We start from the raw sequence: 13695 nt of genomic DNA, 5'->3' as shown, positions 1-13695 counted from the left end.
GAACTTGCGCCGAAAACGTGATGTGAAACCAGCGGGAAAGCATGGCGTGACACCGGCGTCTCTGCAGAAGCAGATACGTCTGTAAGCAGCCACTATGTGTCACGACTCTGAAGAACACGCGCCTTCTCCCTATTATGATTGACATAACATTAGAAGACCTGCTGAGGACAGCAAAGAACGCGATGAGAGACCAATGATCGGCTGCCCTTACGCAAGCAACACATTCCAATGTTCCTCACAAAAGTTCTACGGCCCATGTGGCTAGCAGATAAGTTGGCTTGGGCTCTCGTTCGTTTTTGGCTTAGAGAACTACGACACCCCTTTTAGTGTAGAGTCACGGTCTTTTAAAGTTCGTACTAGTTCTTTTCTTTGTTTTTTTGATTTGGTACATTTAGGAAAGTGTGTTAAAATAATTCAGGTAATAAATGAAAATTCTGTTTCCTACTGTCTTTGAATTCAGCCTCCTCACTGCGCTATATCATTCAAATTGGCTCAGTGGCTTCCTAATGAGAGAGTTCGTGCGTTTCACGTGCATTTGAGGAGGGAAACACGGCTGGGACGCAAGGCAAGGTGTTCTCTTAAAAGCAACCGGTGGTGTGCGAGCATCCCGAAAAAGATGTTGTTTAAATGTGTGCAGATACAAACGAACGCGGCCCAAATGGACACGATAGAATGCTGTAAAGTTGTTAGACATATGTTCTGGAATACCGAAATGATCAATCGTATCGCGAAAAGAGGCATGGTAGACCAGAAAAGACACGGAAAGGCCTCGGACTTTTCGAAGAAGCAGCCCGTGACATTACGGATGTTGATGGCAGATTACGCTGTGACATAAGATAATAAGTAAAGGGTCACCATCGCCAAATTCGAGAACTTCGAACAGGAACCATTTCGCAGGAACGTGCATTCCGTCATACCCCCGCCATCGAAATGAATCGTTCCTGTTCTGAAAGGATACTACGTTCAACTGATTTACTGTTTCTGTATAGTGTCCCTTCAAAGTTTTGAATGCTCATGCAAGTCGTATTGCTTAAAACGCCAATAGCTCACACAATGGGACAGGCCTGTAGCAATTTCCTTGAAGGAAAACTGTACTACAACGTTCCATTTCAGTACAGTATAAATGTTTCTGGACGCCGTCACGCAACACATCGCGCTACACTCACACCGAGCGCTTCGTGAGATCGGCAATACGTCAAATCGGCGCAAAATTTTCGAATTTGTCGTGCCTGCATAGTCGATGGTGCAAGCGTTAGGGTGAAATTGGATCTCAAAGTTGGATCTCAAACGACATTCAAAAGTACTTGCTGTCAGCGTAAAATGACACAACCGCCTCTCTTACACTGGGTGCATAACCACACCAGCATAGCAGTAGAAATTTCATGTTCGTTAAGATTTGCAAATCGCAAACAGACAAAAAGCGGGACGAGCATAGGCACTTCCCAGGTCCACGAGAAAACCGCCGACGTGCGCTACACACGTAACGTTCGCTTCAAGACGGAGGACTGGCGCAGCGTAGTCTCGGAGCAACAACACGAAAAACGACGCTGGAGCTACGAAAAACGACGTTGTAGAGCGCTCCAGATAAGTGTTGATAGCCTGCAGTTGTTTAATGTGCAGTCAAAGCTGCGTACACGTAGGTTGTCGAAGTCTGCCCTCGCGAGAAGGCACGCGCCGCGTCAAGGGATCGAACCCGCGATCTCAGAAGAACCGCCGCAGCCACGGCAAAACATGACGCAATACGTACGGCGAAATTGAACGTGACAGGCATTAGCGAAACTTCCTTCCCGTCCTGGTATTCTTGGAGCCGTGTTCCGTAACAACGCTTATATTCCATTGTTTCGCGATCATCCGTGCTGCTGGGGTAAATGGCGGCGGCCGAGCCCAAAGCCAAAGTACGTAAGATTAACTGGATCATTAGAAAATATGACATGTGCGAGCGAACAGCCCTACTCACCCTTCCGCCGATGGGATCACCTTACGTGCTCTCGTACACGAAAAAGTATGTTACGCAGCCCACTCTTTGCCGCACTTTTGCGAAAGTGAGTCGAATGTACTTTCTTCCCAGTCCTTCGCTAACAGCGCGAACCACAGACAACTCCTGAACTTCGTCGCGTATGCCCTCATCACCTGACACGACCACGACGCCACACCACGCTTTGTCTCAACACAAGTAGACTCTACTCTCCACCAACTCTATGCTTTCCACTATCTCATACAAATCGTGCGCGTGCTTTGGCCCTAGGAGGCAGGCAGTGGCGCCCTCCCTCGTCGTACTCTTGCAACAGCTTGCGAACTTTATCTAATGGTGTAATCCTATTGGTCCGTACGCCCGCCTGCTTGTGTGTGTGCGTGTGTGTACGCGGCTAGAGGTGAGCTCTCTGTGTCGGAGCGCTCGGTCAGCTGCGCCTCGCGTGGTATCGTTTGCTCACGTGGGCATTCGTGCATCGTCTTGTTGCCGTAACGTCGTGGCCCTGTGAGTACCCGTACCAGCTACACGTAAGTGTAAGTTTCTGCCATTCTCATCAGTCATGCTGCTCTACGTATTTACACCACAGCTGGTTATTGTATCTGTTCCGACCCTTCAGCTGTGTTTCGGTAGCCTCCGGTTAGCTGTGCAGCGCAAAGAGTCCTTTTCTCACGTGTAATGTCCTGCATCGTTTTTTTTTTTGGTTTGGCCCGGATTTGACCTTGTATTTCGCGTCGTGAGTACCCGGACGACGCACACGCAAGTGTGTGTTTCTGTCATTATCACCACTTCTGTAGCTTTGCTTATTTTAGCCACAACTCTTCTATCTCGGCGCAACATTTCAAGACTGTGAAACAAAGCATACTAAAACTGCGGACAACAAAATGATGGCAGCTCCCGTTACCCTCCGCACCCTACCCACTCCCTTCCCCTCCCAATCCAATGTACTCCCGCTATACGCTCACTCTATTTGAGTTTACCCAACTGTCTTAGCTAGTGAATAACATATAGGGCCCACGCCTGCGCAGAAGGCTTTAAGATGTACGTTGCGGTCACGTACGCATGCCGGCTATTGGATTTAGCGTCAGCTGGATTTGCATGGCTTGCCTATTCATAGCACGCTGACGTGGCGACGGCCACGTTTCATTTGAATTCAACCGTGCTACTTGCTCTTTGTCGCTACTAGAGAAATACACGGTAAAAACACTTTTCGTTTACTCTCATCCCACGTTGAGGACAAAAAGCGATGTTTTATCGTTATTACTGATGTTAGCGGTCTGATTTAGCCGTGTTAGGTTTGACGAAAGACACCGTCGTTGCCCCAAAGCTCCTTTGATTTATATCTGCACAATGGACCCGTGTGGCATCTTGCGCCCACCATTTGCTGGCATTGCGGATGACTGTGCTATAAATAAAGGCGCTTCCATGGCATATGCGCGCACCAGGCTCATAGCTGTTCTGTATGTTGCACTCTGAACGGGTGGAACGCCATATCGAAACTGTGTTTTTCCATAGTGAGCGGCCGAATGTTACGGTAACGAGCCCGTTTTACGGTGGTGACTGGTTATCGCAGATTGACTGGACCTTCCCTCTTCGTTATAGCGAGTGACAGCCGACGACGGAGACGACAATGCCTGTGAGTGTGTTTTTTTTTTTCCTACAGATTTCCTTTGCGCATAACGCTAGCCTCTGTGACAAAAAAGAAAGCATTATGGCGGTGTAAGTCCCTTGGACATTGCTGCAGTATCTGCGTTCGACACGGTTGCACGCGTTTATCTGATCCCCCCCTCCCCCCCCCCCCCTTGAAACAACTGACACTGGATGTCGAGTGGCGTCGATAGCTGTGCACGTCTGAGGTGTCCCGGTATTCCGTAAACCACAACACGTATAGCTTCCACGCGACGTTGACTCTATTGTTTATGCACAGAGAAAGTTAAGAGCCAAAGACACTTGCGTAACGGCCAATTCCGATGAGTTTTGTAGGGACGCTCCTGAAAGTGCCGACGTCGTTTTGCAGCTGAACGTGGAGAAATTCCTGCAAAGCGGAAATCACGCCGATGTCGAATTCGTCGTGAAATCGGAAAAATTCGACGTCTCGAAGACCTTCAAGGCTCACAAGCAATTACTGGCCTTGAGTAACGAAGTTTTCGAAGCCATGTTCTACGGTCAGCTTGCCGAAAAGGACACCGTGGTCATTACGGACCTCCACCCTGATGGATTCTACGGCCTTCTGAAGTGAGTCCTTTGCAGCTGTGTTGAATAGCCGTCGTCACAGACATTACCCTACTATGTCTCTTCGAATGTCGCACGGCTTCGATACAGAAAAGACAAGCGTGCATCACCAAGAATATGCGAAGCGTTTACCAAGCGCTTCAGCGTGCCAGCTATCTCAGTTATGATTGTTGTAAAATGATGCGTTATGTCCCTTTACAGCGAAGCTTTTGTGCGACAAGAAGCATTCAAAAACGTCATGCCTGTTTGGACGGTATTCTATAAAAAAATCTAATTACTCAAGAGGTTTATTCAGAAAGTAGGGAAAATGTTAGGGGTGATATATGCGAGTAGACTTGAAATGTGCGCGTTATTTCAGAGATAAATGAAAGTTCCTGAACTTTCGTTCTGGACCTTTTAACAGGAATTATGCAGTTTCGTGACTGCCCTGTAAGGACCAAAGACGGCAGGAGTCTCAGATTTCGGCAAAATGGGGGCGAGTCTATTGGTGAAGTGCACCGAAGCATTGAAGCGTGTAGGGTAATTTTGTGCATTGTAAAACTTAACACTAGCATTCTCCAAATTTCTATGCGTTATACGAGACATGTAATAGGCTTTTCTGGTGGCATCAGTGAGCTATGCGGGACACCTTGCTTATATTTGGTTCAACTGGGTAGTATGCTGTCCGTCACTTACCATAGACGTTAGTTTGTTTGAGGTAATTAGAGCCTGCGTAGAAAATTTCTCATTAAAGTGTTTCAGGGTGTCATACGGCCGTTTTGCGCGTCGTTTCCCATAGTCTTAAGAGAAGCCTACATGACACCGTAGCTGGTGTGAGCATAGTAACTATAATGTCTGGGAAAGCTTTCACGTAATCATCGTCACGGAGTAAAGGAAGCAGTAATGGCAACCTAACCGCACGAACTGACCGACTCCCTAATGCTCTCTTGCTCATCGGGGATCATTACTTGCCTGTAGCGAAGCCCTCGTCTACATCCTCAACTACAATTAAATATACCGGAACTTACTGATGCATTGAGTTATCCTTGCCATTTATGCCATCACCACTTGGGATGTTTGGTGGACTTCTGTTGCATACACCAAAGAGTTAGGTGTAGTAGTTTCAGTTGAAGTTCTGTTTAGCCGGACTTCGCAAAAATGTTTCGTTCCATACAACACAACTTTGTTAACATCGTGCCTGTTGGTGAAGTTCTTATCATGGTTCCGTTTATCTTGCATTTCCTTTTAAGCGAATTTGGTTTTGCCTGGATTCCACTGTAGTAATAAATGTCGTGTGACTTGAGAAGAAGCAGTGAAGCGAAACGTACTAGTAATGATTATATGACTTTGCATTCGAGTATGTGATGGGAAAACTTTTTACTGCAGAAAATTGTCACAGTACGCCATGACTTGATTGACCATATTTCATATGCGTCTCGTACTTGAAAATAGTGTTTCGCATTTAGCAAGCATTAAAACTACATTGTTTTGTGTACGTTATTTGATATTTAAATGTAACGAATTGTTGGTTCCATGACATTCTCTATATTATTTTTTGTTTTTGTGTACTCCTGCTCGGGCACGATGAGGCCCTGCAATGTGTACCTGTATCAACAACGTAAATAAATATTTGCACACACATCAAAGAAAGTTTCACTTACCCCTGTAATATCACGACACAGTTTTCCACTGCGTAATATTGTTAACACCTTTATGTTTCCATTGGTGCAGAGTGCACTTATACAAAAAAAGTAAAATGTTATTTCAGTTCGAAGCATATTAGCATATTTAATAATTATTGATTGGTTTGATGAACAGTATTGCCATCTTTTTTCAAACATGACGCTAAACCGAGGTAAATAATCCGCTAAATTTTCGCAATATCCTGCTCGTAGATCGCTAAAATTGTCGCTAAAATAGTCTAGAGATTTTGGTGCTGTTTAGGTGTTCGTGCAACACTGCTAGACAAATTGCCTGTTTGTCTAGTGTCCATGCAGGTTAACAATAAAAATTTATTAGGAGGGCGTAGAAGACTTATTTCATATTAAAAATTCACGTAGGAAACAATGCTAAGTGACAGCTGAAATCTTGCATTTACGTCCAGATTTTGAGATAAATGATTTAGCGCGCTTCAAACAATCACAGGTAACCTGATTCTAGAAGCGCTCGTGAAAGAAGGGATCTTGCTCATGTTCACCATGTGTACCTGTGTACAGGTGCGATGCTACGTTACCGCCCCTTGATCTATCTGAATGCTAATTCCGTGCAGTATTGGTTTCTCTGGAAGCCGTGAGAAACGGGGCCAGTGCATTGATTGGCGTGGACGAACCCAACAGTAGCAGGCCTTTCTACAATTCATATGTCCTATTATTCACCTGCTTCACTTGAAACGTCTTCATAAATCTTAAATTTATTGCACTAAGTCCACCAATCGAACTTAACTAAGCAAATCCAGCTACCGCACTGTTTTATAAAGGCCCTTTCCAAGTGTTTCATGAAGACGAACAAAAAAACCCAAGAAAAAAAATGAAACCGCGCATTATGTGAGCGCAATTTGAAGCCTGTTTGCCTCATCGCAACTGACCTCTGCGTACGCCCATGGTGAGTGGAGACCACTGAGCCGTACAACCAATTTCGTCCACCCTTTTTCTAGCTTTTGAATGATAAAGCGCCCTCTAGAAAGTCATTTCTGAAGCAAGTTTCTTTGAACTCGCTAAAATGTCGCCATCGGCTCTGAAACATTGCTAATGAATGTAGCTGGCCGCTAAAGCGACAAAAATGTGTCTCTTAACAGACTTAAAAGTCGCTAAATCTGGCGACAAAATCGCTAAAATGGCAATGCTATTGCTGAATCATTTGGTGCCCTAAAGCTCACTCCAGCGTATAAGAAACCGTACTATAGGCTATGCGTTAAGTTTCTTGCGCATGAATCGGAGTTTTGAGATATCAAGAGAGAGAGAGAGAGAGGAAAGGGGAAAGGCAGGGAGGTTAACCAGAGAAAAAAAAATCCGGTTGGCTACCCTACGCTGGGGAGAGAGGGAAGGGGGAGGTAAAGTGGAAACAAAGTAGAGATAAGGAAAGGAAGGAGCATAGACACACAATCACAATCGGTCACTGTCACCGAACACTGTCATCGCACAGCACACTGACACCTGTAGCACTATCAACATCTGTTCAGGCTACAGTCGCCTGTCCAGTTCTGTCGCCCTCAAGAACCGCAACAGTGCCCTCGTCGCCCTCTGCTGCGATGGCTTATGATGGCGGTATCTTAAAATGAGTTCCTCTGTGAGAGGTCTTTGGTCAAAGCGCGCCATCGCGGTTGCAAGTGATTGTCTCTGTAAAGTATATCGAGGACAGTCACAAAGAAGGTGTTGAAAAGTCTCCTCGTTACCACAGTCCTCACACGAGGCGTCGTCGGTCCATCCAATTCGGTAAGCGAAAGACTTGGTGAAAGCCACCCCTAGCCATAGTCGACAAAGCAGGGTAGCTTCGCGACGACAGAGCCCAGCTGGAATGCAAAGGCGTAGGGAGGAGCCAAGATGGTGGAGTCGGTAGTTGTGAAAACTTCCAGCGTTCCACAAGAATAACGGGATGTCACGGCTGATCATTCGAAGTTTACGAGCGGCATCTGTCCTTGATAACGGTATCGGCTCCTCTTCGTCGCCTTGAAGAGCCGACCGAGCAGCGTTATCAGCGTGTTCGTTCCCTATGACTCCGCGGTGACTTGGGAGCCACTGAAATGTCACGTGGTGTCCTTTCTTAGTTAAGGTATGTATGAGTTCTCGAATCTCAAATACCAGTTGTTCGTGTGGTCCACGCCGCAGGGCTGATAGCAAAGATTGCAGTGCAGCCTTGGAGTCACTGAATATTGACCACCTTCGAGGTTGTTCTTGGTTGACGAGACGAAGTGCAGCGCGAAGGGCTGCAAGTTCCGCGGCCATCGGTGTCGTTGGGTGACATGTCTTGAAACTGATGGTGGTGGCTTTCGCTGGGAAGACCACGGCTCCAGAGGAACACTGGAGAGTTGCCGATCCATCAGTATAAATGTGTACGTGTTCGGCGTACCTCTCGTGCAAAAGAAGCAGAGTTAGTTGTTTAAGAGCTGGTGATGACAGCTCAGATTTTTTCCTGATTCCTGGTATGGTGAGGTGCACTGCGGGTCGAGCCAAACACCATGGAGGAATCGATGGCTTAGTTGCGGGGGTGTAGCCTGATGGGAGGCAGGTGTAATACTCCGAAATCGTAGTACAAAAAGCTGCCTGCGGCCTTTCTGATGGTAGTGTTGCCAGATGGTGGGAACAGGCACGGGCAACGTGCCTAATGTGCACTCTCAACACTTCTACCGCACTGTGTGTTTGTATTTGAGATATCAAACTCGACGTAGCATATATTGATGTTAAAATGGCTGGCATCTGTGGCTGCCGCCCACTGGAACGACAACGACGAAGTAAGAAGCATTATTAAAGGAACACGGTTTTGCCAAGGGCTCTTGTTGACTTCGTGACAATACGATACGCTGCGGTTACGTCAATGCCTACATAACGGTGGGATCCGCGTAATTTTGTTACTTTTAAACTTTTTGAGTTACATTTTATTCTACGAAGTACAATTAGCTCTGAATCGAGCGACCGGTCTGCTTACACAGTCGCTTTCTGGATATTGCTCTGCATCGCAAATAAGGTGGCGTATGCTCAGCACTCGTTTATATGATTATTTCATCTTAACCGTTCGTCACGTACTATCTCTTTGCAGGGGTTATATTATTAGTCTGTGTTGTCGTGTTTATATTTCAGATGCGTATAGACGAGGCTATTTTTTTTTCATTTGCCTGTCATGCTATACGTCGCTATAACGTATTTTGCCATTTTGGAAAAAGAAAACCTCCGGGACTTACTCGTGTATCTGCCCTTGTATATTTGGTGATATGTCAGTCTGTGACAGCTATTTTGCCACCCCGTTTTTGTTCCACAGGTACGTGTACGCGGGAGAGGACAGGATCGAAAATTGTTTTCAAGCCTTGCACACAAAGGCTGCAGCGGAGAAATATCTCTTCGAAGAGCTGGCAAGTGCGTGCCTGGCCTACCTTCGCATGCACGTCGACGCCAAAGAAGCTTGTCTCTTGCTCGACTGTGCCTTAGAGAGCGGCTACGGATCGCTGGACAAAGTGGCAGAAGCAGTGCTCGTTTGCGATGCCGAGGCTGTGCTGCGTTCCGACGCGTTCCTCAGTAGCCGCCTGGAGACGGTGCATCTTGTTCTGGACAAGGTAACAGCTAATCGCACGACAAGAATTTCATACCTAGGTTGCTTAGCATGAAAGTACTGAAGCAGGGGCTGCATTCCTCCGAGGACAATTTCGAGCAAGGAAAAAGAATCGTAGGCGCGCGGTGTCACGTGACTGGGCTACTCCAATAGGAAGGAGGAGGCGCGCAGCTTCCGGCTAGGAGAAGTAAGAACGGCGAAGAACGGACGAGCGGGTGGCAAAGTTAAAAAAAATTAAATTATGAGGTTTTACGTGCCAAAACCACTTTCTGATTATGGGGCACGCCGTACTCCGGAAATGTTGACCCCCTGGGGTTCTTTAACGTGCACCTAAATCTAAGTACACGGGTCTTTTCGCATTTCGCCCCCATCGATATGCGGCCACCGTGGCCGGTATTCGGTCCCGCGACCTCGTGCTCAGCAGCCCAACACCATAGCCACTGAGCAACCACGGCGAGTGCGGCAAATTTCAAAAGGTGGCGCTACTTTAGTGAGTACGGCTCCGAACAGCACTATTTTGTTCGACTGCCGCTTAGACCTGGGCAAAAGCAATCGTTCTGGAGTTATTCTAGCAATCCCGTGCATTTTGCAGATATTAATATCTGTCGTGTTGCAGGTTACTTTAGCATGTTGCAGGTTACTTTAGAATAGAAAAAACCAGGATTATAAGCTTGAAACTTTAAACTGCGCGGTTAACGTGAACAAGCTGCGCCTTGGAACGGTAGCCAGGAGACGAGCGATCGCTTACGTCGCATCACGTGAGCGATCGGTGATGACGAAAGTTCCGGTGCACTGAACCAGAAACTTGTGGCACAGACCGCGCTCGCGAAGTGTCATGGAAGCCGTGCTGTGTCAGCCTTGCCGTACGACACTTCCCGTTCTTGTGAGTCGTTGCTGATCTTGGACCGCTGCTGGGAGGCACGCGTACGGATCTGAGCTGTGTGACGTGCTTCCTAAGCAGGGCAGAGGGTCTGGGCGATAGAATGGTTCACGTGAGGAGTTAAGCGCAGAATGGTGTCAATGAAGCAACGTGGTGGACGAACAAGAAGCGGTAGGGGTGGTAACCAATGGTTTATATTTGTGCACTATTGCAAGCGATCACGACGAAAGACAAGATGTCGTGCATGTTTTGTGCCTGGAATTTACGTACGTGAAAATGACATTCGTCAAAGTTTAGTTAATGCGCTCGACGAGGCCATTTGTCTGCGGGTGGTGTGGGGACTCGTGACGAAATTGGCAAACAGAGACGCAAGAGCTCTTTGACTACGTCGGACACGAACTGGCGACCGCGAGCGCTCACATTCTCTCGCATTATAACAAAGGGCAGCAGGAAGCACGAAACATCGATAGCCGTGGCCGTTGGCATCGCTGCGGATTCAGCATAGTGAACTACTTGATCGACGTAGACCGTAATCCAACACTAAAAATGTTTACACCCTTAGGGGTCTTTTCTCATCGCACTGGTAACACATTTACCGTTAGTGCCTTACAAATATTTATAGAGGCCGACAACGAAGGTCTGACTAGACGTGCGATTACAAAAGACGTAGTTGGAAACTGTAACCATTCTGACAGTCTTGGACGCTTAGGACTATCCGACAGTGAGAGATATCAAACTCTCCTGTCGGATATTTCTGAGGATATATTGACGTTTATCTGATATGGCGCGTAAACATCTCGTGCACGAATAGATCTAACAACAAAAATAATTATTTTCCATATCTTTGTCGCCACCAGTCGGGCCCACGCTGCCCACTTCTTACTGCCGAAGAGTTTTCGGACTGCACCCACTTCGCATTTCTTACCGCGCAACGTCAGAAAATAGTGATAGCTCACCACGTCAAAGTGACGTTTGTGCATTAAACGCGTTATAATGCCGAACAAAACTGAATTTCTTTTTAAGTAACTACTGCGTTCCGAAAAGAATAGATGCCTACCCGCCGTTCGCTCTGGCACTGGGTATCTCGGAGCTGCAGGGGTGAACGTGTTTAATTATTTGCCTCCCGTAATTTACGTGGAAGAATAACCCTGTTGAGGCCTTCCGACACGTATATCGCTCTGCCAACTCTTCATTGAAGATCCTTCTTTGTGGCATTTTTATCCTTCCGTTGCACGTCGTCGCGATTTTTCACCAGCCGCCGCAAGCTAACCAAGTGGGAGCTGCCCAGTATCGGACGCACGCACCACCTTCGTCATGCGATCATCTACTTGCACAGCGCTAGCTTGTACCCGACAAAACCCTCTCCACTGCTGCGTACTCCTCGCCTCGTCTCAGCCAATTAGATAAGAGAAAACGCTCATGGTAGACAATGCTATCCGTTTTGAAAATGAATGAAACTGACTTCCTATACAGGAGGAGATGATTCCTATTGGGCGGATAAAACAACGCTGCCGGTCACCAACCGGTGCTTGCGTCGGCGGTTACGTAACTGGAACGTCAGCAGATTGTATGAAAACTTAATTTAACTGTTTTGCGTTATAGAGCCCCTGGTACACATTCTTGACGATCCTTTTTAGAAGATGGCCAACCTTGACCTCTTTCGCCATTTGACGTTCGAGGGCCTTGCACAACTTAAACTTAAGCACTTTGATGTATGTCGTTGCAGGTTTCGCCGGCAAGTTGGGCTCACTGCATTAGCGTTTGCTGCGCCCACACTGTAAAATAATTTACACCCTTAACAGCGAAAAAGCGTGGAAATGTGTCTATAACTGACACTCCTAGGGTGGGATCTATATAACTATAGGCGTGCTATGATTATTTCATAAGTACGTTCATGATACAGCGCCATCAGTTCTGCCTCTTGAAACTCCTCACTACAGGTCGCAACGGTTGTACAATTTGTTGAACTTCATGCGCATCTGCAGAAAGACTAAGTTATTTAACTACTCCCCTCTTCCAAGAGCCATTCGCCTTTGGAACGATCTTCCTAGCGCCATCGTTATGAGAATGAACAGGAAAATTTCCGGCTTCTAACAACGCATTTTTCAAAGTCGACATAACCTAACGTGTTATTTTTCTTACCTTTCCTTTTAATAATGTGCAACTATCCGTTAAATGATGTTTTGGTATATCCTAACTATGTCCCGCTCGCTCTGTAATTCTATTGATTATATTTTACTGTGTGAAAGCTTATTCAGTGACCTGTCGCGTTCAAAAGCATTCGATTTGTCCATTGTACAATTGTAACACCACATTATATATTTTAACGTATTTCTTACACTTTATTTTTGTATATGTATTCACATGTATTCTATTTGATGTATGTTATAATCTTTGAGTGCACTCGCCCCTCTAGGGGCCTCTAAGGTATCTTTAAAAAAATACTGCGCGGCTTACTTTCGGCTTATGCTTAATGCTAACACATTGCGCAACGTAAATTAGAACAATATATCTGCAGGTGACAAATGCATTCGTGTATGTATTCGCAAATATATTTGCAGGTTACAGATGTACGAGAGATTGTGATAATTCGTGCGGTGCTAAAGTGGGCGCGATCATTTTGCAAGGCGGGTACCACAGTTTTCAAGACGACCATTGCCGCCTTCATGCCGAAGCTGAGGTTCCTGGCGCTGCCATCGTCGGTATTTGTGCAGTTCATCACCTCCGAGGACTTGCAAGGTGTGATGGAAAAAGAAGACGCGCTCGCCATTTTGTGCAACCTGGTCCACGAAGGGTGCGCTGAGCTGCCAGAGTGGGTGTGCCGGGAGAATGTGTCACGCGGTGAGACAATGACAGATGACATGTCTGATGGCGACAGGTCTGTCTTTTCTGACAGTGAGAATAACTGGTATGAAGATTACGATTGAGAAAGCTTTAGGCCACAGGTGAACGGATTTCTCTAGTCAAACGTACGTTAAGCGTGGAAGATGTCTGTTGAGCAACCACTGTGCTTGTTAGAATGAGATCTCTTGCATTAAAAAGGGATAAATTGTGCAACTGGTGGCAGCAGAGTTCGATATTTTTGAGTCATTGAATTGATATGTAGGGAAGTGAAGTACCAAATATAGAAATTTTCAACTGCGCAGCAGAAGGAGGCATCAAGATTTTCCACTGCTTCTGTCACAACAGCTTGTTTAGCATACGTTCATCAGATTACGTTGAATCACTACGCGTGAGTTCTGCGAAAAAGTGCTCTTCAGAAAGCGCAGTTTTCTTTATTTAACAAATCCTGGCATAGGAGAGGTTGCAGAATTGGTAGCAGCGTGCCGAAGCAACGTGTATACTATCTCGATTCGCTCATTGTGTACTGATTCGT

At 46.4% G+C, this 13695-nt stretch overlaps 2 protein-coding genes across 4 annotated transcripts in view; one reads left to right on the top strand and one right to left on the bottom strand.

Annotated features, from left to right (window-relative positions):
• Positions 1-13695, bottom strand: part of LOC139047961 (BTB/POZ domain-containing protein 6-like) — a 190520-nt gene that overhangs the window by 163948 nt on the left and 12877 nt on the right. Inside the window, exon 1 of one of the 3 annotated variants that reach the window (XM_070522175.1) lies at positions 1958-2115. The exons of the other annotated variants lie outside the window; for them this stretch is intronic. The gene's annotated coding sequence lies outside the window, so the exon portion shown is untranslated. Of the gene's footprint in view, positions 1-1957; positions 2116-13695 lie in introns of those variants that run through there. 3 annotated transcript variants of the gene reach the window in all.
• LOC139047393 (uncharacterized) lies at positions 8639-13378 on the top strand. The gene is made up of 3 exons (XM_070521220.1): positions 8639-8724; positions 9152-9443; positions 12881-13378. Exons 2-3 carry the CDS (start codon positions 9270-9272, stop codon positions 13244-13246), a joined length of 540 nt encoding a protein of 179 aa, XP_070377321.1. The 5' UTR covers positions 8639-8724; positions 9152-9269; the 3' UTR covers positions 13247-13378.

The sequence above is a fragment of the Dermacentor albipictus genome, chromosome 7, assembly GCF_038994185.2.
Source record: "Dermacentor albipictus isolate Rhodes 1998 colony chromosome 7, USDA_Dalb.pri_finalv2, whole genome shotgun sequence".
Lineage (NCBI taxonomy): Eukaryota > Metazoa > Arthropoda > Arachnida > Ixodida > Ixodidae > Dermacentor > Dermacentor albipictus.
The sequence above is the reverse complement of the archived record's forward strand: the minus strand, read 5'-3'. Positions and strand labels throughout refer to the sequence as shown.